The sequence below is a fragment of the Argentina silus genome (assembly GCF_951799395.1).
Source record: "Argentina silus genome assembly, chromosome: 20".
Classification (NCBI taxonomy): Eukaryota; Metazoa; Chordata; class Actinopteri; order Argentiniformes; family Argentinidae; genus Argentina; species Argentina silus.
In genome coordinates, this window is record NC_139674.1 from 8,554,072 (window position 1) to 8,580,085 (window position 26,014).

Consider the following 26,014-nt stretch of genomic DNA (forward strand, 5'->3'; position numbering starts at 1 on the left):
TATGGTTAGTGTCTCACTCCTACATAATTCATTTGTTCAATAAGTAAGAAGTTGGGGAAGGTCTTGCAAGTGGAAGCAATGATTGGGTGAACTGCCGACCACGGTAAAAGGGTCTTTTTGGGATAGCGCAAACCGTCAATCTGCTCAGCTGCAAGCCAGATCACGTGAAAGGCATTTTAGTCATCAAATCTTGCACATCCAACTGTAAACTGGTAACTTGGTGCCATCTACTGATATAACAGAGTACTATCTCTATCCAACCCTCACAGTCAGTATTCTGGGTCTTGAATGCAAAACCTGAAAACGATTTTTCAGTGATGCGGCTAATTAGCAGTGATATCGATTACAAATCAGTATCTTTTCTGTTAATTTTTGTTTTTGTAAATCATACTCCCTTAATGTTTACGATATAATTCAATTATATCTATAGTACGGTGCATCTTTGTTATTCTGGACTATATACAGTATATGCAAATTATGGGTACTTGCATCTGTTGATTGAAGGTGGATGACCCTCAGATGCCAAACTATAAACACCAATCTATAGTTGACTCTTCCTTACCAAATATCTGCACGTCAGTAGAACTGCATTCCTTCAACTTACCATGAGGTAAACTGAAATAACTCTTTACAGTGCCATCTGTACCACACCTGTTGGACATGAGCTGCAATTTAATTATCAGACCCACTCAAACACAAACTAATAAACATTAATGAGGTGTATGTAACAGTTACCAAATCTAGCTACAAAGCATGATTAGGTGAAATAATGACCAGGACTGCATCCAACATTCACAGATTTTAATATATTGTAATCATTATCACTCAAACTCGATTAACAGCATTCAAACAGTTAGATTTATCAGTGAACACCTGCCCAGAACAAGTCTAATCACGTAACTAGTGAAACATATTGAATGTTTACATTAGACAACTAGAATAAATTTAAAAAAAAGGCAACTTGTGCAAAAACCTGTAAATACAATCGGAGATCATTCGTGGACTAACTCTACAATATAGTTCCTATACACATCACGCAATCCTCTGGAAATATGATACAAAGTAAATGAAAATTGTGGTTCCTAAAAAGGTCCAAAAACAAGAGGCTGATCCCTTCATGATGGGTTTTGTTATCATGACACATCGTGTGCCTTACACATTCACTTCCAGGACCCAGACTTCCCCTTGGCCCCGCGGGCCGTCTTGGTTACTTTGGAGCCTTTCTGATGGTCGCTGACGCGGTTGCGGAGCACATAGACGTCATACTTCTGCCTCTTCAGCTTCTCTGCCAGTTCAAACTTCTCGGCATGGAGCTGCTGCAGCCACTGCCAGAGGTCGTGGGCCTTCTCAGCCAGCTTCTCCTGGTTAAGGTGGTCAATGTTGAGGGGCTTGCGACGCTCCAACAGGGCCTTGGTCTTCTTCTCGCGCTCCGTCAGCTTCTTGCCCTTCTTCTGGTCCACTTTCTGCATGTAGCCACCAAAGGCCTTATTGGAGAATATCTTCTTCTTCTTGGCATCCTCCTCGGCACGCAGCTTGGCGGCCTCCTCCTCGCGCCGCGCCCGCTCCTCCGCAAGACGCGCCTGGCGCTCACGCTCCAGCTCACTCCGCACACGCTGTTGTTCGCTGCGGTCTGCACGGCGGCGCTCGATGCGGCTACGCAGGGACACCAGCTCTTCCTCCTCCTTCTGGCGGCTGGAGAAGTGCAGCTCGATCAGGCTTTGCAGGTCGTTGAAGTCCTTCTCCAAGCGCTTGCGGTGGAGGTCGTCAAAATCCACCTTCTCACCATCCGGGAGCTTGGGGGGAACAATGTTGGGCAAGAACATTTTGGGCCACGGCTTGCTCTCCCCCTCGCCCTGTTCCCTCTCCTCCTCATCTTCCTGCTCCACCTCCTTCTCTTCTTCAGCCTCCTCTTCCTCCACCTGAGCTACATCTTCATCGTCTTCCTCAGCATTCTCAGGCACCTCCTCTCCTTCAACTTCTTCTTCTTCATCCTCCTCTTCCTTCACCTCCTCTTCCTCCTGCTCGTAATCCTCCACAACCTCCTCTGTGTCTGACATGATGTTGAACCTGCCTTGGAGACAGTCCAGCAGCCGAAGAAGAGAAACCAGGGGAGACACCGACTAGCTGGTGTCCAACAGTCAGACGTGAGTGGGCTCTCAGGCGTGGCAGCTTGGGATCTTTTAAGGGCTTGCCTTGGCCATGTGATCACAGCCTAACCAAACCCCCATGTCTACGGGTCAGCAGGGGGAGATTTTCAGACAGATGGAATGGAGTCTATTTTCTCCTTCATCAAGTCTTGTCTGCATCCCCCCACCCAACCCACCCCCACACTGGACCCTAAACCCCGACCCCGGAGTCCCCCTCATCATTCCTTGACAGGGGGGAGTGCCTATTTCAGACCCACAACAGATGCACACACACTTGTGTTCTCCTCTACGTTCACAAACTACTGTAATATGACACACCTCATCTTCACAGCAAGGTTGTTATAGGGATCAATGGAAGATCATACGTATACTGTATGTTGTAGTATGTTTGGAAAAGATGGCGAGGCCATTTGTAAATGTACATAAGGAGTACCCTAAGTCAGAAATTAGTGATACAGGAGTTTATAATTGAGGCAACTAGAGAAATAAGACATGAGAAAATAAGAACTATTTAAATAAAGAACTACTTTGATTCTTACAGTGAACAGTCCATTTATGGATGCTACAGTACATAAAAAAAACATATACTGTATTAAACACATACACGGGTGATGTACCAAAAAAAAAAAAAGGCCTTTTCAAGAAGACATTCATTGTTAGGATGCTGACGAACACAACAACGTCATTAGGATTACCTTTCTAGCGCAGTAATATTAGAACCACCACCAAGAACAACTTGTGTGTATACCATTGTACATTAATTTGGAAACTCATTACAGACCTTCCAAACCGTAAGCACATCCAACAGCAAAGTACATTACAATCTGCATAGCTTAGGCACATCCGTAAGCAAAGTGCAGTACAATACCCTAAAGCCAGAACATCAAAGTCATTCAGGATTTAAATACTTCCTAAAGTTATGTCAATTATGCACACTTTCCTAATTAACAACTCAAAACTAGTACCTCTGAATTTCTACTGTAGGAAAAAAACGTCAAGGAAAGATGGGCCCTAAAAAATACAACTTCTAATACGGACAATGATGTGTAACTTCCCTAAACATTGCAGCGCCTTGCCTCCACTTTAGAATGTAATTTCAAAAATTGTTGCAATTGGAGACTCCGGTGTTCTGCGTTGAGCAGATTAGAAAGTTTCCTGATATTTAGTTCTAAGACTGATGGCAACAATAGAATACAAATGTATACTGTCGCACTTATCCACTATCCAGTTCCAGAGTTATAGGAGTGCAAAAGGACAAATGCTGTTTTAATGGATGGGATAATTGACAGAGACAGACAGGTGCTCAGTGGCGTCCACGGACTTCCATTGTGAACACAAAGAATTCCAATTAATGTATCAGCTGTGTGAGATGGTTCTCTCTAGAACTCCTTTCAAGATCTTATGTGCACAGAAAGCGACTACCTAAAGTTAAGTTGTGTTTATTTTTGCGGGAGTAAGTCATGCTTAGAGCCTTTTCACAATTTCTTTCAGACGGATGCTACTTCCATACGGGGGTAGACATTGATATTAGCACAGTACACAGTTTTTAATGAGCTGTGGAAAGACTATTCCTCATGAGAGGAAAGCAACATGAGGTGTGTGGGCCCTAGCCCTAAAAGCTATGGTAATGTTTAGGGAGAGAATGCAGGGAAGATTTCAATGGCTAATGGCAAGACTAATATGGTGTGCATTGTGCAACAAATATGTCAGTTATTTTAGGTTGAGAGCATCCAGTACAACTTAACTGTACAATTTTAATAGCAATACCATCTGTGCCAGTTGATTAATTAATTTCACAAATTTAGGTGAACACGTCTACAGTTTGAAAAGGAAACATGCTTCCCTTTCCATAGTGGAAATGTACAGAATTTCAACCCTGTTCGTGCGTAACTTGCAAGTAGCAGGTGGTCCGGCTTTAATCAAGCTTCTGATTGGACACCGGTGGCAAGGGACAACTGTGTCTATCAATATGAGCAAAGAGAGGCAACAATTGACATGGACTATAAATAGCCACGCTCTTTGCTGTCTCAACCTATTTTGGTATTAGAAAGTTTCATGTACAGTATCTTTGAATTCAGAGTATGATTAAACTGTGAGTGTTAGATTTGCTCTGTGTTCTTCTAATTATCTTTAGAAAACACAAACAAAAACTGCCTATTGTGGTAAGTCATTGTCAGGGAGTCACTTTGGCTGCAAAACTAACTGTGCAGTGTGCAGTTCACTGCATGTGTGCACTTTAACCACCTTTGTGGCAACTGGTGGCTAATCAATTGAATAATGACTCACTGGATAATTTGACAAATGTACAATAGGATTTTCACTGGCATACAGTGCATGTGTACAGCGTATAGTCTTGAAAAAGGAATCAGTCTCTCTTTAAAAATGGGTTTTAATCTCAATTAGACTAACCTGGATAAATAAATATAAATTAAATTAAATAAATAAATAAAAAGTTCCACCAGGTCAAACAAAAAAGATCTACCAAGTCTTTTGGCACTGCATAAGGGGATGGGGCCCTCTTCTGGTCACATCATATACAGTAATAGACACAAAGATGCTGCTTGTTTTGGGGACTTTAAACAGGCCTGAACAGGAAAACAAATTATTATTTAATATAAAAATAATATAAACAGAACACAATACATTAATAAATAAAATATATACAGGTAAGTAAACACATATAGAGGTAATGCCAGGCATCAGACACCTTCAGTCTCAATGGAAGGAAATAATGTTTAACATAAACAAAATAAAATTCAATCAATGTAAACCTGATTTCGACACACTGGAGTAACATGTGTGAACCGCAAACTACATACCTTCAGTATAAGCAAAAAAACAACAACAATTACAATCATTTAGAACGATTGTTGTATTGAATGCAAAACATGTAAAAACCAAAACACTCCGTCAAACTGAAGTGTACGTTTTGTTAAATAATTATAAATTACACTGTCAGTGCGTTTGTGTGACAGTTGCTTAGTTGCTACTTTAGCTGCAGTATTTTAAACTAATTTCGGATAAAGTGCATTCTCATATTTTTCTAATGTTATGGTTATTTTGTGTAATCCTGCATGCTGTGAGCCAGTGGGCCAGAATATGTTACTAAGAATCACAGTCGTTGCTCCTCCACAGTGGGCGCTTCAGACGCCTGTCCAGCTTGAAGCCTTTCGAAACCTACGTCTGTACTTGGCTGATTCAAAAACATTTACAGATGAAATGTCAAAACATGAATATACAGTGCCATGCGTATAATGTATAAAGTAATGGGACAAGTGAAGCATTGAAATAAAACATTTACTTTGAGTTTAAAGTAGAGATTACACAGGGCACTGTATCTAATACATACACACATACAATACATCCATGTAGAACATCATATTTTACTGAAAAGGCTATAAGGTGTATCTGATATGCTTACCTGTTTTGGGGTTTGGATGGATCCCCCACTATAAGACACACATAGACAAGTTTGAGTTACATTTTAGACACAGCAACATATGACGAATTACTACTCAATTACTACTTAAGACTACTCAATTAAGGTGTGTAGTTTCACAATATGACCTGCTCCTCTGGAGTCTTCTGTAAAAGAATATCCCGGCAACGACAGCAATAGCATAGAGGACGAAGAGGAGCCCCCACAAGGTCAAACAGACTGTGCTGGGCACTTCAACTGCAAACAAGACAAAGTTGTATTTACATTCCAACAATCTATCACCATCTCTTACAGTGGTTTACTTACAGACCACTTACATGTTATTTTCTAATTTGGTTTCTAATACATTTTAAATATGTGTTTTATCTTAAATACACCTCTAAAAATATACACGGCAAGAAGGGATTATGGAAAGAAATTTGAAATGAGTTTACTCAAATTCATTTAATCCTTACTTGTGTACACATAGAGAAAACCAGATGCTGATCCGTAGTGGTTGGACACCTCACAACTGTATAGTCCACTGACATCAAAGCTCATCTTCACTAACTCCAGCAAGCCTCCAGCCTCGCTGAACTTTGATCCATTGGCTCTATAAGAGAAAGTAGTTGTCTACAGACAAATAAAGTAGCCGTCCACACTGGTATATAGTGTGTCTGTTTGCATATAAATGTATGAGTACAATCTCTGCACTACTCTTTACTGGCTCTTGCAAAACATACAATTATGGTTATAACTGCATCGTGTGACCCCTATACGAGTGCTTTTTTTAAGGGGTCATTTTAGAAACTCATTCCTCGAAAATGGGTTGGGGAGAATAATAATATGTAACTTTAACTCTAAATAACTCCTTCTAACTTGTCTTTGGTGGTCTGTTTGAAACAATGACTTGTGATACATGTGGCGTTCATGGAGTGACGGCGAGGCTGACAGGACCACCACGCTACCTCTTCCAGGTATATTCTTTTGGAGTTGGGTTAGCGTCTACTTCACACTGCACCACTAGTTTCTTGGGTTCACTCTTATGAAGGAGAACTTTGACAGAGTGGGGGGGATCTCCAGAACAGGCAGAGAAGACATAAGAGAAACAATGGGTTAAACTTTAAGTTTATAACTTAAAAGCGATATAAAAGCGATAACTGCACATACTAATAAGAAATAAGAAAACCAGCAGGGTCAAATTTTACCCAAATCCTGTTAAGTCCATGTTAACAACTTTCAGTGACAAAACTTACATAGTACATCTAGCTTGTAGGGAACAACCCTCTCCTGACTCAGGGTCACATGGTTCACCACACACTGTGCCTCCTTCTGGTTGATGTCTCTCGAGGGCTCGCCCCTCAGGTCGACACGCACCGTTGTGGTACTGTCAGCGTTTAGTGTTGTGTTGGTCGAGGTCGTCACCGATTGGCCGATTCTGCCCGTGCGCCACTGTATTTCTGCTGGGGGCTTGGCGTTAGCCGCAGTGCATGTAGCCAAGATACTCTCTTTCCCCTCGCCGGCAACAGGTGTAATCTCTACGGCAACCGCCACCACAGGTGGAACTATGGGTGAACAACATGATACAATGTGACACAAATATCAAAAGAGTTTCTCAGTAACATTTATGCATGAACACTTCCAATACAATTTTATCCAACTGTTTAATTTAATTGAAACAACACAATCAACAACCACATTTGCATTCAATAACATACAGCTAAGAAAGCTGGTAAAGAGCTACAGTATGATCTCTTACCTTGAACACTGAGGTGGATCTCAGTTGTTTGCGGCCCACTAGGAAACACCGTGCATATGCACGTGTACACCCCCTCATCAGACAGAGACACATTCTCCAGTCGGATGGAGCCCACCAGTACAGCTATATCCCCAATGAAGCTGACTCTGTCCTGCCGACCATTGACAGGTGAGGGGCCATGGGTGGGAGTGATGATGTAGAAGTTGTGGTCGAAGTCGTACTCCCTCGTCCTCTTCTGCCATGAGATCTGGGTTAGGTCCTCCTGAGTGTCATTGAGCTGACAGGTCAGGTCTGCATGCTGTCCCTGAGTCACTGTTGGGTGGGCATTGGAGGATAAGACTCTGATACCTGTATAAAGTACAAAGTATGATAATGACAATACAGTAATTATAAAACATTTTATTTGCATGGCAGCATTTAGACACTTTACACAACTTGGACACATCAGCATTAGAGTATCGAGACTTGGGGCTACGTTTGTCTTGCATGCCAGCTTTTTAGGCTCCCCTCCAAGACAGGGCAAGAGACAATTTTCATACGAAAGATGTGTACATTTGTCCCCTTGATGGCGTGGCCTCTTTGTAGTGAGGCTGTAACGACTGTAGGTGGTGAGAGGCTTGGAAGCTCAACTCAGTACAGTACAGCTCAACTCAGTACAGTACAGCTCAGTACAGTACAGCTCAACTCAGTACAGTACAGTACAGCTCAGTACAGTACAGCTCAACTCAGTACAGCTCAGTACAGTACAGCTCAGCTCAGTACAGTACAGCTCAACTCAGTACAGTACAGCTCAGCTCAGTACAGCTCAGCTCAGTACAGCTCAACTCAGTACAGTACAGCTCAGCTCAGTACAGCTCAGTACAGTACAGCTCAGCTCAGTACAGCTCAGTACAGTACAGCTCAACTCAGTACAGTACAGCTCAGCTCAGTACAGCTCAGTACAGTACAGCTCAACTCAGTACAGTACAGCTCAGCTCAGTACAGCTCAGTACAGTACAGCTCAACTCAGTACAGTACAGCTCAGTACAGTACAGCTCAGTACAGTACAGTACAGCTCAACTCAGTACAGCTCAACTCAGTACAGTACAGCTCAGTACAGCTCAGTACAGTACAGCTCAACTCAGTACAGCTCAACTCAGTACAGTACAGCTCAACTCAGTACAGTACAGCTCAACTCAGTACAGTACAGCTCAGTACAGTACAGCTCAGTACAGCTCAGTACAGTACAGCTCAACTCAGTACAGTACAGCTCAGTACAGCTCAGTACAGTACAGTACAGCTCAGTACAGTACAGCTCAACTCAGTACAGTACAGTACAGCTCAACTCAGTACAGTACAGCTCAGTAGAGTACAGCTCAACTCAGTACAGTACAGCTTAGAACAGAACAGAACAGCCCGGTCCAGCCTTGCTGGGTTCAGCTCAGAGGAAAACAGGGAGGTGAGCAGTCTGATCTCACAGTGACGGACAGGAGTCCTGTTTAACCCAACACCAAGGTGTCAGCCCAAATAAACCCAGGACTTTAGTCTCCATCAGAGCACAGCTGGGATAAGTTATTGTTCTCCTGAAAGACAAGATCCTCACCTGCTCACCTGTTTGTACAAACTCCTGGGTCAAAAGTTCATACACGCTGAGCCCTGGACTAATCAGAGTCACTGGACTTGTTTGAAGATGGGAATGGGAAGTCAAGGGGAGTTGCAGTGTATGTTTTGGGGTTCTTGTACCATATGGATGAATGTTTGGCCTCTTTTTGGTGATGCCAGCTGCCCACCATTTTGCCACTGCTTCTTGGCTTTGAAAATCTGCAGGAGCACAACCCTGTGACTTGATGAGGAGGAGGTCTTCAATGGTGGACGTATGCAGGCTTAAGCGCCAGTCTCCCTGCAGTCTCTTCATGATTGAGAACTGCCGCTCTACCTGAGAGGTAGAGACAGGGAACACTAAGATGATTCTGATAAGCAGGTGTAGCAGGTTGGGGGTGCTTCCCTTCTCCATCAGAAACCTTGACCATAGCGGGAGGAAAGTTTGATCATAATAATACATCAACTGGGTAAAGACGGCTAACAGCAAATTACATGATAAACTGATTCACTGAACAATAACTGACTTACAGTTATTTTGGTGTGTTGTGAGCTAGCTAACTAACTATATTGTTGCTTCTTGAATCATAATTTTCCACCCATCCACCTTCTTAAAACAAACACACATTGTTTTGCAGTTTTTAGCTGCATCCTGAAAGCACTTATTTAGAATTTTCTCCCTCCGCTGCTTGTTCGGCTTGACGATTGCTGGGGAGAAACATGACAAAGTAATTTTGTTGTAACAAAGCCTGCTAGTGGTGTTATCGTGTTAGCCTACCTAACAGAAAAGCATTGATTTGACAGCTAGCTAGCTAGCAAGCGTTAGCTAACGTTACGTTTGTTAACATTAATGTCACAAACATTAGGCTATAATACTCATTAGCCACTGTGGTAGAGTGGAAGCGGACAAATGAGGAGAGTTATTCAAAGGGTTATACAGTTTTATTAATGCATTTAATAACTAACTGGGGATGCTAGGGTATATACGAAATACACAAACCAGAATCTACATGGAGGCAGACAACCTCCATTAATGTAATGGAGCAGGAGGTGAAAAAGTTAAATGAATCCCAAAGAAGAAAAAAAAAAAAAAACACGGCATGAACCTCAATGGGACAGGCTTGCAACAGAAGTAAAAAAAAAAAGAAAAGAAAAAGCAATGTTGAGCAATCGTAGCAGCGTGTAAGGAGTTGGTAGCTAAGCTAGCCCAATAGCAATTTACAATATAGAACATTTCTGAACTCACCCTCTGCAGTTCGATTTAGAATCTGCATGAGACAGAAGGCCACCGAAGCCTGATATGTGTGACTCTTCATAAGTAAAACAAACGAATTTGTGATGTATTCCAGACTTGCTAAGTAGCAATTTGACAGGCGGATAGCATCCACCCAGGCTGTGCTGTGATTTCGTTGTCGCAATCAGCAATCGATCACATTCATTTTCTCCAGCACTCCAGTCCATTTTCTCCAGTGTCAACATATGTAAAACGACTATTCTCTGCATTCTGTAGTCAAAAATATATGAGAAAATGTCATAAGGAAATGATTCCCTAAGATGTAATTGGGAGTCAGTAGATTGATTTTCAAAAACTACACAGCCACAAACACACTCCCACTAGCTGGAAACTCATTGTAGTTTCTGAAAATAAGTGAATGATTATTTTGTTTATCCCCAATGACAGAAGTGTCCCTTGTGCATGTGCTAAGTCTGTCGATCTGGCATTAAGTCCATGGCGCAGAGTGAAAACAACTTTTTATCTTTTCAGGGTTTTAAGAAGGACAAGCAGAGAAACATGACACAGCAGAAATGTGGTCAAACAAGCCCTGCAGGTGCTGAGATACATTCAGCAAAGTCAGTCAAGTCCCAAATAAAAACAATACAACACTGCATATATTAACCCTTATTTTAATTAAACAAGCACATTGAGAAACAACAAGAAGCACAAAGTGAAGCATTATACTCCAGGATGGTACATAAAGGTGAGGATACTAGGAAAGGAAACATTAGACAGAGGCTGTATACAAGTACTCTAGCTATCATTTCCTTATCTCCTTTCCTTGACCACGAACAGGTGGGCTATGGCCATCTATCGGTGAAACATCCTGACAGGTGAGAGCAATATAGCAAGTAACTAAGCCCTTTGAGGTCAGGTCATGGAGGAAAGGGGACAAGGAAGAATTTCAGTGACAGTTACTCTATGTCAAAGATGTTTAGAGACACAGTAACAAGTTTTGTCAATGAGAGGGCAATGTTAAAGGATAGCCAGACTGTATGGAAGTAAGGAAAATAACAGAGACAGAGAAAGAACAGGAAGAATGAAATTGATAAACAGATTGAAGATTTTAATGGACAGAGAGGAGAAGAACTGGCGGAGCATTCTGACTATGAGACAGGGTTTCTCACAATCTAGGAACTGTCTACTGTATAAACGTTCAGTTTTTATATACATTTTCGTTGAGAACAAATCAATCCACAATGATTCTTTATATCAAAAATATATCAATGGGTCTATGACTACAGTACACAAGAAAGAAAACATACAATATCAAATATATACAGGTTGTATGTGAGCAGAATTAATCAAATCCATATATATATATATATATATATATATATATATATATATATATATATATATATACACACACACACACAAATATTTTGTTCCAACAATAATGCAACACTCAAACAGAGTTGACAGAAAACGTTAGAGCAGCGTTTCCAGGGCCACAACGTTGACAATGTTGTCAGAATGTCAGCACTGGCTGGGTCGCAATAGTCCACGTGATAATATACAGTCCGAAACTTTAGACACTTGTGAATGTGCTTAAAGACAGGATAGGACGATGCACTCTTTCTGGCTGCATGTTTCCCCATCAGATGTAACAGGTTGGAGATGTGGTCCAGTAACAGGACTTCAGACATCCTCCAATCTTTGATGGCTGTGTGGTCTGACTCCCACCCCGCCTTTACTTGCTCACCTGCAATGTAACAAAAAAAGAAGTAGCAATCAGTCCGTGGAGATGGCCCAGTGAAATTAAAAAAGGTAAACAGATTCTGTCAACCAGTCAGAATCTGTCGCCATAAACAAAGGTTCATTACGCTGTCGGGAGATGGGTAGACTCAAAATATCTATGGTGCCACAGCCAACCTATTCTATTTAATTTCATTCTGTTCTCCAGTGATATTTCCTCTTTCCGTCCAGCAAGTCTCAATCTTACCTGGCTAGAGGGTGCTCTGTTTCTGGACCTTCGAGCCTGTCCCATGGCCCGAGTCCTCGCTGTGGCGTTTACCACTGGAGAGAGTGCCGGAGTGGAGACCTAACCCCAAGAGAGGAAGAACAGAGTTCAGAACAGCAACCTCTAAAATGACACACTTTGCTACAGTCTAGAATTTGTGCATGCAAATCTTACTTATAACTATGTCATAGGGGCAGTGTTGGCACAATCAAATGTACAGTATCCTCTTATTCATCAAGGTTAAAAAATCCCACTGCTGTCTGTAATAAAAGCTGTACCTTGCTGCATTGCCATGCCAGGCATTTGCTGGGATCCTTGGCTGTAACACACCATGCTGCTACTGTTGCCTGCATAACCTGGAGGAGAAAACCAGAATTAGGGGTGATGGGTACTGAAAATGGGGGAAAAAGGCAGTAGAATAAAGATGCAAGATAATGGGCTCATAAGCATGCGTGTGTGCGCGTGAGTGTGTGTGTGCGTGCGTGTGTGTGTGTGTGTAGGAGGGAAGAAGTATTGCATTCACACAATAATGGCAAAGAGGAAATTATCGTACAGAATAATATGGGGAAAGTGAAACTTTCTCCAAGAAGTTTGGTTTATGAGAGAAAATGTCAAGTGCGATAAAGAATGTACTTGATCCAGCCAGACCCACCTTGTTGTTGTTGTTGTTGTTGTTGTGAGCTCATGCTGGTTTGGGGGTCAGTTTGGGGGTACACCATGACCCCAGTGTGCCAGTCTGCCTGGGAGTGTGCTGGCATCTGGTACCCTGCAGAAACAACAACAACAACAACATCACTACCCAGTCCCTCACATATACTGTATCTTGGCACTTACTGGCGATAACTTGGACAATAAATGAAGGCCGAGGAGGAGGGGGGGGGGGGGGTAAATAGTAAGACACATACCAGATGGAGCAGCCTCATGCGTGCCCTCTCCAGAGGAGAATCCCATCATGCCTGAGGGCGCCTCACTGTTACTATTGGCGTTGGACGGAACTGTCGCCAGCAGGCCTGATAAAGACAAAAGAAGAACACCATGAAATTCTGATGAAAGTGAAGTTCTTGCTCATGTTCTTCACTATTTTTCCCTTCATCTTGTCCCACCCTTGGACTGTATAGCAACTGTTGCCCTGTCAAACCCCCTACAGCTGTGACTAAACACTGACCATGAATCTTGTTCCGTACTAGTGATACTGTTTTGTCTCAGGTCTGACCATTGCATTTGTCCTATGGAAACACAAGCTGTTCATCCACCATCCCCATTCCCTCTCATTCCTTACCGAGGCCCCTGTAGCAGGACAGCTGCTGGTAGATCTGTTTCATGCGCTCTATGTTAATGCGGCTGGCCTCTGCGTGGTGCACCATGGGTTTGGGGTAGTGCACTCCGATCACACACTTAGCCACTTTCTGTACACTCTCTGGGGCGTTCCAAGGGTCGTAAATGTATTTGGCTGGAAAGCCCCTCAGAATGGGTAGGTAGCGTCTGCAAGATCACATTTCCTCTTTAGTAAGTATAGAGCTCAAGTTCTTGCATCTTATTCAGTAAAACATGTTATTTTGAATGACCCTTAGTGGTTCTGCATACAGTATTACAAGACTGAAGTTAGATCTCGTGTACTTAACCTCCTATTGTATACGTATTCTCCTGCTGTCTCCTACTGTATAAAAACACACCTGATGTAGTCTCCGTTGGGGTCAGTGCGCCTTCCGAAGCCTACAGGGCAGTAGCAGTGGAAGAACTGCTGGAAGAAGGAGCTGCAGGACAGCCACATCCAGCTGCCTGCGTTGACACTCCAGTCTGCATCCAGCAACAGCTCTTCAAACACCTGATACACACACACACGCACAGTATTTAGTTAGTTACTGTATGACATTTACACAGTATAGTCACACATTGCTGAGACTTTGTCTTGCTGAAGCTTCTTGAACATCTTGAAACAATCCTAGCCATGATTAACAATAAGTGTTGCAGGTAGATTAGAAATGAACTAAGTCAGTCAGTGGTACATAAGCCAAGGACAGTCTTGGTAGGACAGCAATGGATGTTAAAAGTAAACCCCCCAGCCTTAGTTACCTTCATGCCCTCCTCCCAGCTGATCCACAGGTCCCCCCGGGTCAGGAAGCAGGCTACGGCGTGTCGGGCCAGGTGGTGTATCCAGCCCTCCTGCCTCAACTGGGTCATGATGGCGTCAATCCAGGGGAAGCCCGTCCGCCCCTCTGCCCACTTGGCCAGTGCCTCAGGGTTGCGGTCCCAGGGGATCTGCACGCAGATAGGGTTGCCCTCCATCTTGTCAAATCGTGGGTTGTTTGTGGCGGTCGTGTAGAAGAACTCACGCCACAGGAGCTGGCCATAGAGTGAGAGTGGAGGAGAGCTGTTCTTCTTTACCTAGGGGAAGACAGATGTGTGTTATAGCAAATAGGGGGTCTCCGGCTACAGGTGTAAGACGTAGGTCATGATAATTAGGAGACTCCGGTTAAAGGCTACCGTCATTTGGAATCTGCTAATTATTCCCAATTAACCCAAAAACAGCAACAAAACATTCATGAATATGTATCAGACACTTACCTTCCTGTAGAGGTCGGTGAGTTTGAAGTAGAAGAGGCGGCAGGAGAGGCAGCCGAAGCGTAGGTAGGGACTGAGGCCCGTAGGGCTTGCTAGCAGAGAGTTGGCGTTCATCCGTGGACGCTCGAAGTTAGCAACCCACGCCTGAGAGCCACAAAGATTAAGGATTAGATATCAACAAACCCCTCTCAGAGAGATACAAACATGCATTATGTCTTGTAAAAGGCAAACATCACAGAAGGGGTATTTGTTTTTATTTGTGATTTTCTGTTGTTTACGGTTGTCGTTCCAATTTGAGAAGTTGCCCGCCCCTTTTTCCACTACAAACCGAAAATAAGAGGTCAGTACAAGAAAAAGAGCAGGCCTCAGGGAGTGCGCACTTGAACGCATTTGTTACATCACTGATGACTCACGCTGAATCGCAGGAGGGCATGTACTGGCTTTGAAGATGTTCTATGAAAAATGATTCACAGAACCCCTTCCCCCGAACTAAACTGCCACATCAGTCATCAAAAGCCACTGCATTGTCAACGTTGTGTGTCAACCAGGTTGGAGAACGGCGCAAACAGAGTTGGGTAAATAGAGCAGAGGCAGGGAATCAGGGTAAGAGCCCACTATTTGAGGCATGGGGAAACAGAATTGGCCCTCAGAAAATAGGGGCCGGAAAGGAAATGTCTCCTGGCATCGCTCTTTTATCACAGTTGGTGTAGTATATAATTTCAATGGTACTTTTTAGACTATCAACGTGGGGGAACTGCAAAAACAGGTCCACAAACTGTACATGTTGCTGTGTGTGTTTGTGTGGATTGTAGATGAGTGACTGACCTTCCTCTCCAGGTGCCTCTCTAAACGAGTGAGGGCCTCGGTCTCTCCCCCTGGCCACACGGCCGAGGACAGACCCTCTGTGTCAAAGCCTGTAGAGACCACATCATTTTCACAGGTCAGAGTTTAATTACCGTAACAAACATTCACTAACACCCTTTCCCTAACCTTTCAGATAAATACTGTATAAGCATACATACATACATACATTTCTTAAACTCAGGTTTAACATGGGTCATCAAACCTGGCCCAATATTTAAATCCAACCCACACACATTAGCCATGTTCGCCTCTTTAGTAAACTCACCCAGCTCCTCCAGGGAGGGGACCCCAAACTTGTCGTCATGGTCATCAGAGAGGGGTGTAGAGCACTTCCCCATGACCTCGGCGGTGATGGACTCAGCCGGCATCTCCACTGCATCCATGCGGCTGATCAGGGTCTGGAAGCGCTTGTAGGTGAGAGGAGACTGGCCTCCGTTCATCTCTATGATCCTGCAGAGAGAGAGAGAGAGAGAGAGAGAGAGAGAAAAGTGAAAGAAAGAAGGGAATGAAGGATGAGTCAGATGGGGAGGCACACATAACAGTGAGGAGAAAAGGTGATGAGGGATAGAATGGAGGCATCTTAAAGAGGTAGTGAAGATAGTGAGATAGTGAAGACCATATTGTTTCAATCTTCATGACGGAAATCAAAATAACAAAGTTGCTTGGTTGTGTAGGGGCACTGTGCTTAATAGAGCTAGATTCAGGAGGGAGGATGAAGACTCACTTGTCCAGGTCATAGAGCGTGTGAGAGATGCAGACCGTGACCTCCACGCCGGCCTCACTGGCCAGCTTCTTGATAGCTGCATCTCTCTCCTTCCCAAAGGGCTCAGAGTCATACTCGTAGGACAGACGATTAATCTTCCACTCCTACAGACAGGAAATGGTGTGATCAGAAACCATAGCCATGATGTTTTACTGACATTAATCATCACACAATAACACTCAAAGGAAGGTGCTATCCCCTTAACCATAGGTTTTAATCCAAACTGTCTGAATCCCCTAATCTTGGTATGGTAGCGACCATGGGTCCCATATCTCTGTAATCATCCCAAGCCCTCTTGATACCTTGAAGAGCCTGGGAAAGACATCGGTGGGCTGGCCTCGAATCACAAACAGGCGAGAGTTGAGCTTGCGGAGGCTGGCATCCAAGTCCTCCAGACACTGCAGTAAGAACCTGAGGGGAAAGGAGAGAGAAAGAGAGGGAGAGTAGGTTAAACCATTAGCCGATATGCAGGAGGAATGTAACCCTAAGACTAGGCATCACATACAGGAGATATATTCCTGGAATTCTAATAGCTTCTCCATGTGTTGAAAAGGTCACCATTGCACCACTGCTGACTGGCAATGCTGTCTGCAGCCTGACACCTCATCAGTGCTTCAGTTACAGTTATCATTGCACACATTCCCTTCAGAGAAATTACTATCTTCAACATGTTTTATCCAATGCCAATAATTGTCTAAGAGACCTGTTTTTTTATGGTAACTACAGTTAGAAAACTGTGCCTAATTGGTCCCAGCAGTGTGTTCAATGAAGTGGAGGGAGTACACAAAATAGTGGCATGCTTCTGGTTCCAATTTGCAGCAGATGTATCATTAACTATGAATAGCTTATGTACAGAAAGATCATCAGGGGCTGTCTTATGTAAGTAAGTGTGGTGGTGTACTCTGATGATAACAGGCTGAAATGAACAGAACGTTCCAGACTCAGTAGGAGAGGATTGCTAAGAGGGTTAACTGACATTAGGGGGCACCAGCTCTTTGAATCTTTGAAAACTTCTAACATGAAATTTCCTCATCATGTACAAGGCACGACAGTATGATACATTTTATTCAGTCTGCTAGTTTAAAATGCTTAATAAAATAATAATTAACTTAATAATAATTTTTGTAACTTAACTTAATAATGTTCCATGTACTACTTTGGCTAATGTTACTACAGATCGATTAAGATACACTGGATCCTGTCCACAAAAAATAGCAGCCCTATCATTTATCCAGTAGCTACACAGCCACAAATTATACATGATCCCCATAAAATGGAGGTTGCCCAAAATGGACACAGCAGCAATGTTGCCAATTAGTAAGGCCTGGTTGAGGGCAGCCACAGAGGAGATCTCAGTCATGCTACAGCTGAACCAGAAGCCCTGTTCCAACCCCTTGATGCCTGAAGCCTGTTATGTAAGAAGCTATGATCGGTGCACCTGGGCCCCTCTGAGGTAACCCAGGCAGGGTGTCATTACATCATAACGCCAAGCAGAGGGAGCAAGAGCACTAATCTTTCAGACAAACAGAGCTTAAAGGCTCAGGGAGAGGTGGATAAGCCAGGGAAACAACTCTGATGTAATGGCTATGTCTGCAGTGTTTTGCTGAAGAAGGTTTTAGCCAGTGAGAACCTGGATGAAGAGTTTAACGGGGAAGCAGATTCCCTTGACTGAAGCTTGAGAACCAGTGTTTATGGACATTTAATTGCAATTATCTATTCCTCCCCCCGCCACGCTTTTTAAACAGACCTTGATTGAGACCTTCATAGCAACTTCATTCTGGTGCACTTTACACCCTACCCATGTTCTATTAAATTCCAGGTTCAGTACATAACAGACTGAAGATATTTGATCAAATGAGCCCCCTGCTGTGGTTAGTTACAACCTCTAAGGGAAGCCCATAAACACTTTTCTTTTCTTCAAACAGTGTCTTCTAGAGAAGTGATTGGCTAACCTCATGAAGACCTCTTACAACAGCATTACCTCACCTGTAGGTTACAGGAATGATTTCGGTCATATCCATTCCACTGCTGAGGTTGTGTACTTTCTCGACTGCCTTTATGTAAAGCATAAAAATGACCAGGCTCCAAGGTCAACACACAAGTGGATGAATCACATTACATTACTTAACAATCACATGGTGCATGCCGCTGACGTCGCGAGGAAAACGTAATGAAAGGGAATTGCATTCTGTTCCAGTTCCCATGGGGTCAAAGGCAAGTAACATTTTGCTAGAGGGTATGCTACTACATGCATAATTACTTCTGACTAATGCATAATGACCCCTTGCTTCTTTGCGTAATAAAGACTTGACTGGGTCATGGTAGCCAGATTCAACCGCCTGCAGCAACCTGGCATCCATCAAACTGGGTGCTAGATTTTTCAGTTTAATCATTTGCCAAAATAATCTAAATATTCCTCAGTCTGAATAAGTCCTTGATTTTCTTTTACTTCAGTGTGGCTGCTTAGGAAGCTGTTCTTGAGGAATATGCAGGACAGTGACTCCAAGCTGACTCATTTAATAGACATGTTTTCTATGCGCCAGCTGTAAACCCGAACATCATTGTCATTGTGACGTCACAACAATACACTGCTGACCTTTTCTTCAGATACACAAATATTACCACCTATCTGAATTTCCCTGACTTAAAAGAAATGGCATCAAAGGCTTTGATTGATAGGGTCAAATGGAAAGCCTCTGGCTCTTTCCCAACTGGAAATTCGATAATGTCTGTTACAAGCATAACATAGTCCACACACAGACACACTCACGCGCACTCACACCTACTAATAATGTGCTTCCCATATCGTTGCTAGGTTATAGACAGACTGTGGGTGATGCTTCCTGTGGCTCTTGAGCTACATACTGCATGATAGTAGCGTACAGTATTTCATCCCCTGTTATGCACACCCAGATCAAGTTGCCTTAATCTGACAAACAGCCAAAAGACAGATGAAGTCATGGAAAGCGCCCTCAGAGTGGAGTCAATGAGGGGTGAAGCTGCCATTTTAGGATACAGCACAAAAACAAAGATGATGGATTTTGCTGGTGAGCAGCCTGCCCTCTGAGAACACCAAATATATCTATCTAATAATATATCATATGCGTTGTTGTCCATTGAGTCCTCTGTATGAGAAGCCACTGCTACTCTTTCCGTCTAAAGGTTTGGAATGACACCACTGCTAACTTTAGCTAGCGTCACATGGTGGCACAGATGTACTGGAGGCACATCTCTGTTCCCTTTGACCTTAGTTGTAAAATGAAACTCACAACCTGTACTAACATAGTTAAATTCAAGAGGACCATGCCTGAGAGGCCTGGCAACACGAGCGGTTACTGAGAACTTGGCTCTTGGTGTGAATCCTGTCTGAGCCAAGGAATGTCTCTCTCCGACTAAAACTGGGTCACCACCACCAGTCAGTGCACTGGCCTACACTCCTCAGTCGATTGGCTGTCCAAAGCCAACACCGGAACACCTTACCCATAAACGCCATGGGCTGTGTGAAGGAGGAGGTAGGGTCTGGGAGAGTGCAAGAAATCGCTGGATAGGGGCGAGTAATGACGATGGCCCTTTCTCAACTGTTAGAAACGTGATTCCTCACGTCCTCTACTTCGTCTTCCACTCGCTTTCTTCTCAAAAAGGAGGGGAATATCCAGGGGTAAAAACTTAGATCTTCTCCCCCAATGCATTTTGAATAGGAAGTGAGTGGGGGACAAGAGAGAACACAAGGAATCGAGTTTCTAACAATTGAGAAAGGGCCCCATGTCTGGGTCAGAAACCTTTCAGTCTCAAGCAAGCAAGAGCACTTGAAGCATAGCATGACTGTGTCTCAAAAGGATTTGCCTGCCTGGACAAAACAAATGTCCTAAGAAAGATTTCAGTAGCACACATTCATATCATAGACTTAACTAAGTAATTTCATAAAAAAAAAGATCTGTAAAAGAAATCAACACTGCACTCCATATAATGCAAGAGCACCATATTTCCCATGCATGCATATTGCAGCAAGCAGAGCACGGCTGACTAAAACCACTAGTGTTTTTCACACAAGGATCAAAGGAATGATCTGTTCTCTGTGACATAAGAGAGGGGAGCGTTTTGGGTGTTCGTGGTCAGTGTGAGAGGTAGGGTCTCTGGGATAGGCAACAGTGGAGGTGGATCAAAGACAGGGAGGATGGCGGAGGTAGGAATCGGAGGACAGGCTCATTGTAATGAATGGAATGGAATGAGGAAGGATATCAAACACGTGTTTGGGGGGGGGGGGGGTTCTAACATGCTGACCCACTTCTGGATAGAGCCAACTGTGGAGATTGATGTGGTTACATAATAGGGCGCTGACCTGTCTCATTCAGTCAGGATCACAACCATACAAGAATGAAATACAGTATATCAGTGAGCTCATTCATTCGTACTGGGGTTGAACAAGAGAAGAGGACCCTGGCCCTAATGACAAGAGCCAGCTAGCTACAGCAAAAAGCAAAGCCAGCTACAGTTTAAAGCAAAGCCTATTGTCATGCAGTTAGACTAAACGTGAGGTCTAGACAACTAAGGAAATGCTAGAGAGAACAGACAACCACAAGAGAAGTTCTGGGCTCGGGTCCAAACTATGACTGCCTGGGTTAGGGATGTGTTCCTAAACATACTTCAAAAAAACAACAAGAAGACTAAGCTCAGTTTTTTAGCTTGAATTGCAGAAATCAGCTATGAGTGATTTTTCATCTGGAAATTTGTCACACATTGCATAATTCTGTATTTTAACCTACATTTTGTCTCGTTTGCTTTTGATGACATGGATAGTGCGAGCAAAATGCAAGGTTGTAGATACCAATACCAGGCGTTCAACGTATAGTTTGAGTGAGGAGGTTAGTAGAGCAAGCCAAGAGAGTGAGCTGAAAGAGAAAGTGAGCTGAGAAAGAGAAAGAGAAAGAGAAAGAGAAATAAGAGTGTGCTAAGCTGTGCGTGGGCACAGAGGAGTCACCCGAGGCTGCCATTTCATAACTCTCACAACGTAGGATGGATGCTGAAGAGTGGATACTACAGGAGTGCTGCTAGTACCCTACCGTTCCGCTGACAGCATGGGAAACACCTTGGCTCTGAGAGGAAATAAACAAGCCCAACAGGAGATCTCAGGGTACAGCAGCTCATTAAGAGAAAGCCACAGCTGCTGTACAGAGGAAGGTGACAATTGCTCAGATTGTGCAGAATTTGCAAATAAAAAACAATATGCTGTACACTCCTCCACAGTTTGGATGCATATTTCTTCTCTGACTTAAGACAACACACGAAAATAGACAGAGGTGGTTGTGGGCTAATACATGGCTGGTCCATGCCTATAGTGGTAATGATGTTTGAGAAGGTCAGCTAGCCAGGTTTTAAAAATGAGTTATTGTACCACCTGAAGGCTAAGCTTGATCATCAACATTGGGGGGGCTATACAGTTATGGGCCATATGCAGCCAGCAAAGAAGAATCCTCTAGACAGTGGATGGAAACTGAATAGACTATTCATTATTGCCCAAAAAAACTGCTTAAACAGTCTAATCTCATATCAGTTCTCATCTCAAGGTTCATATGTACAGTAGAGTCTTGAACACAGACAGTCCTGTTATCAGTGAGACCGCCTCTGTCTGTCTGTGTATCACTGAAAATCAATGATGTTTGACAATTAAAAATGTTGAACAAAGTAGTATATGTATGCATGGCCCACACAGGTAAATGGGTCAATTCAAGAGAAATGTCACGTGCAGCTGAGGAAGCCTCATTGTAGGGACTCAAATAGTCCAAGTCACTGTTACACATGAGAGGAACATGGATGATGCCTTATCTTTGATTGAAAATTAATAAAGAAAACCATTCCAAACCGAGATTAAATGATATCCCAGTCCATGGGTGAGTGATTTTGTCCCACCTCAATCAAAGTCTCCTGCTCATTGGAGATGGTAGGGGCAGGACCCTCAACAAAAAAAAAAAAAAAAAAAGATCCAGACCCAATAGTGCTTCTAAATTCTGTCTTGTCTGGTCAACTTTGGAAGCTGTGCAAGCTTAGCCTAGACATTTCCCCAAGACAGTAGACCAGTTTCCAAAACCAGATGTTATTACTCAGGATGTGGGCATATGCCATGCCTCCAATTCCTGTTAAACCATAAATATCTGTATAGAAGCATTTGGAGTGTGGGAAAGCTTTGTACCTGCACATTACGCTTAAGTAAAGGTGTAAGTGCGTAAAATGATGAAGAATGTTCTTGAATCCTTACCTCCACCTGCTGATACCAACGTTGGACGATCCCGCAAACCAAGGGTCAAGGATGTACACGCAGCGGACAGTGTCTGCTCCCTGGATGGATTCCTTGAGCGAGGGATTGTCGTGGAGCCGCAAGCCCTTTCTGAACCAGTGGATCGTATTAACTACCATTACTCAACTGGACGAGTCCCTCTAAGTTAAGTGTCTTTTATTCCGTCTTATTCTAATAACACTTATTGGTTTACTGGAAATTACTGAAAAAACAAGTCAACTGCGCAATCTAACTAACATCTATGTTAATATGCGTAAAAACGTGAATGGCGATCAAACTCAGCACTTAACCTTGCTCTAATAAAACCTTTTCCATTATGTCAAAGAATTTGGAAACTGGCGATAACTGAACCATTTGGCCACGAGACAGCGCACGCTCTCCTGCACTGAAAACCGCTATTCGGCAGGCTCTAGGACCTAACTTGCTGATCAACGATCACCACTGGCTGTTGTTGTATAACTTGTTTTTCTGAACCGTGGAAAAAATCGCAAATAATCACCAAGATCCAGGCTATATCAATAGGCGCAGAACAATATGCAAACAACGATGGTCTTGAGTTCTGTCAAGTGAACATAAGTTGCCATGCCATAAGCCCTATTAGCTGCACTTGGACTCACAATAACAATAGCGTACGGTGAACTGTAAATCAACTGATTGCTCCTCGCTGTCGCTGAAAAAAGCTGTTATGTAAATATGTATATCCGTTCGAACATTGATAAACTTGACTCCCACTTATGTAATCGATTAAACTATACTACCGTGGATAAATACACGTTTGAATATTCCTTAGACTTCGCCGTCTATGTAGATGGAAAATCTGTAAATTGTGCTCCGACGAATAGTACTGTACTACCTCGTCGCACCTACTTCCACAACTCCACCCATTGAGGGAGTACGCACACAGATGAGAGCTTGCTATTGGTTAGGATTGGTAACAACGCAGTCACGTTTCGACAGTGTGGTTACTAGTTTGAGTGCTCATTTGGTCATCGTAACATTTATTTTACGACATTAAACACGATCATACGGGCCTTTTTAAAATACTTTGCAATCGTCTTGCAATGAAAGGAAATTTGAGTTTAAGATATGACTGTTTTGCAGAAAACACGATAACACAGTTATTCATTGACTTCCCCCCCTGGATGATGATTGGATAACGCCAAAGAACCCGGATCGTCACATGAAGTTGGGCATGACTAGCCGCATGTTTTTTTTTTATGTGCGCACTGTTGCGAGCTTCCTGCTCTTTCTATTTTGGCTCACGGGTGGCGCTGTAGAAATGTTACACATGGACATTTAACGCACGTCTCCACGACGCCCCTCACTTAAAACATTCATATCGTCGCTGTCTTCTTTGGTGTAGGCCTACATTATACCCAAATTCGCTGTGCCATTACAATTCTACAGGATGGTTAAAGCGCGCGTAGTTCTCCAAAATAGCGCATTGAAATGTTTTTTCTTGGCACCGCACAAATTATTCGGACATTGAGAGAAACAAATAACACAGAATGACAATTGTTTCATATGAACAGGTCAGAAATAATCTTGTGAGAGATATATCCACTTATACTGAACCGCAAATGATTATGAAGGTTAGTTATGAAGTAGCCTATAAAACGCTTCATGTCTTCATGCCTGAGAAGATAGATTGATTATTGTCTGCATCAACAAAAATAATCTTAGTAAAAACTAGTTGTCCTGTAATGCATGAGCAGATTGACCTTTTTGGGGGGTGAGGGGGGGAAATTGTACCTATTTCATTGAACTATGGTGATTCATTAGAATATGCTGACTTATTCTTTCCATTTAGATTTGAACATTCAATTATATTTTTTACTGATTACAATGATAAAGACAAGCATCATAACATGTTATCATCTAAAGACACTAATTATGTAATAAATGAAATGCGGGTTACAGAGGAAAGTTCTAGATTTCGCCACAAGATGGGGTTATGATATCATGTGATCACAGAACCTGCGAGTGTCTACGGCAGTGGACATACATCAGATCCATCTCGGGACTTTTTAGATGTTAGCCTACTGATTGTCTTTAGAGTAATGGATGGTGATCATGTTCGGAAACCTATTGGAACCGACGTGCCAAGTTATTCCCTCATATCTAGAATGATGCATTATACTTATCCACTACACCATAATGTTTCAATAGTAAAGGTACCGCACATTAATTCAGCATAATGTTGTAGGTCATATGTTCTTTCATCAAGCAAAATATCCCATAGGCCTATAAGTGCATTATATATATATGCCATTTAGTTTTATCCAAAGCGACTTACATTGCAGTGAGTGCATACATTTCAGTATATATGGTCCCAGCAGGAATCAACCCCACAACCTAAGCGTTGTTAGCACAATGCTCTACCAACTGAGCCACAGAGGACCACAATTAACTCTCCTGAGATGGAATGCAAATGTGTTGTGTCCATAACATGCAAAATAAAGTCTCAGCTTGGATTCACAATTCGTGTCCTTTTGCTGTTTCCAAGCAACCAGGGTTTGATGAGCTTTCAGTAACTGGAAAGAAAAATGGCATGCTATTGGTCACTACCTGCCTGGCCTCCCTCCTCCATCTTGTTCTATTGTACTTACTCACCACTAAAGAGGTGTCATGAGTAAGTGGACAGGCTGGACAGATGAATTGGCTCATGGTGGTACAGACACATTCGATGGATCAATAGCTTGCCAGCAGTCCAAGCTACAACTGATTCAATTCCCTTGTCTTCTAAGGAATCAGTGGAGGTAATATAGTGTTTATAATCAGTTTCATTAAAGCAGGCTACAGTAGGTTGAGAAGCATTATTGGATAGAAAGTGTGGTACCTATCACTAGAAGTTTCTATAGGAATTTCTTGACTTGTAAGGCAAAATGTTGATGTATGTATTATGTACGCCTTATCACAATAATTACTGTTCTGGATTTGATCCTTCAATCACCAATGTATCCACATCCTACAATTAAAGCACTGTTAAGAACTGTAGTTAACTTTTGAGTGGGTGAGGATAGCTGTTGACTCATGATATGATGGAAAGAGAGCCTTCAGCGTATATAAACTCAAGACTGTACAGATGGTAGGTCCAGGTCTGATGTGATGAGAAGAAGATGCCCTGAAAGAGTGGTGAATCACCATTCCGCCAACTGTTCCCCTGCATGTCCTTAGGACACCAGCAGTCATATAGTGTACATTTTCTTGTTCCTGCACCATAAATAGAACAAAAACAAGTACTTTTTATTTGCTTACACCAAATAAATCATTGAAATGGTGTACCTGTTTACATTATTGCCAATATATGGCTGAGACCTAAGGGGGAAAACAAGTTATTGAATACAGTGGGCTTAGAGGGATCTTATCTCTTGTGTTCACAAGAAGGATGT

The 26,014-nt window shown here is 42.8% G+C and overlaps 3 protein-coding genes across 3 annotated transcripts; all 3 read right to left on the reverse strand.

The window, feature by feature from the left end:
* Positions 1-882: 882 nt before the first annotated feature.
* On the reverse strand, positions 883-2,277 carry tnnt2c (troponin T2c, cardiac). The gene has a single exon (XM_083691759.1). The coding sequence runs from the start codon at positions 2,055-2,057 to the stop codon at positions 1,161-1,163; it is 897 nt and encodes a 298-aa protein (XP_083547885.1). The 5' UTR covers positions 2,058-2,277; the 3' UTR covers positions 883-1,160.
* Positions 2,278-2,393: 116 nt separating this feature from the next.
* Positions 2,394-10,644, reverse strand: LOC310820747 (nectin-1-like). The gene is made up of 8 exons (XM_083692526.1): positions 10,149-10,644; positions 7,325-7,672; positions 6,822-7,130; positions 6,534-6,642; positions 6,042-6,178; positions 5,715-5,823; positions 5,569-5,596; positions 2,394-5,340 (listed from the first exon to the last, which is right to left on the reverse strand). Exons 1-8 carry the CDS (start codon positions 10,216-10,218, stop codon positions 5,260-5,262), a joined length of 1,191 nt encoding a protein of 396 aa, XP_083548652.1. The 5' UTR covers positions 10,219-10,644; the 3' UTR covers positions 2,394-5,259.
* Positions 10,645-10,790: 146 nt separating this feature from the next.
* LOC310820523 (cryptochrome-1-like) lies at positions 10,791-23,456 on the reverse strand. The gene is made up of 14 exons (XM_083692192.1): positions 22,584-23,456; positions 16,633-16,741; positions 16,292-16,434; positions 15,833-16,017; positions 15,529-15,617; positions 14,707-14,847; positions 14,215-14,526; positions 13,815-13,966; positions 13,421-13,623; positions 13,047-13,151; positions 12,794-12,907; positions 12,420-12,497; positions 12,124-12,222; positions 10,791-11,883 (listed from the first exon to the last, which is right to left on the reverse strand). The coding sequence occupies exons 1-13, from the start codon at positions 22,739-22,741 to the stop codon at positions 12,128-12,130; spliced, it is 1,884 nt and encodes a 627-aa protein (XP_083548318.1). The 5' UTR covers positions 22,742-23,456; the 3' UTR covers positions 10,791-11,883; positions 12,124-12,127.
* Positions 23,457-26,014: the final 2,558 nt, after the last annotated feature.

What these genes read in the sequence shown, in the direction of transcription:
- tnnt2c (XM_083691759.1), bottom strand. Translation starts at nt 2,057, where the DNA reads ATGTCAGACACAGAGGAGGTTGTGGAGGATTACGAGCAGGAGGAAGAG.
- LOC310820747 (XM_083692526.1), bottom strand. Translation starts at nt 10,218, where the DNA reads ATGAAGAGTCACACATATCAGGCTTCGGTGGCCTTCTGTCTCATGCAG. An exon ending in AAAGAATATACCTGGAAGAG is followed by an intron (nt 6,179 to 6,533) that starts GTAGCGTGGTGG and finishes TTTCTCTTATAG; the next exon opens with AGCCAATGGATCAAAGTTCA. An exon ending in AGAAGACTCCAGAGGAGCAG is followed by an intron (nt 5,597 to 5,714) that starts GTCATATTGTGA and finishes TGTGTCTTATAG; the next exon opens with TGGGGGATCCATCCAAACCC.
- LOC310820523 (XM_083692192.1), bottom strand. Translation starts at nt 22,741, where the DNA reads ATGGTAGTTAATACGATCCACTGGTTCAGAAAGGGCTTGCGGCTCCAC. An exon ending in GCTGGGAGGAGGGCATGAAG is followed by an intron (nt 13,967 to 14,214) that starts GTAACTAAGGCT and finishes TGTGTGTATCAG; the next exon opens with GTGTTTGAAGAGCTGTTGCT. An exon ending in GTCCTGCTACAGGGGCCTCG is followed by an intron (nt 13,152 to 13,420) that starts GTAAGGAATGAG and finishes TGTCTTTATCAG; the next exon opens with GCCTGCTGGCGACAGTTCCG.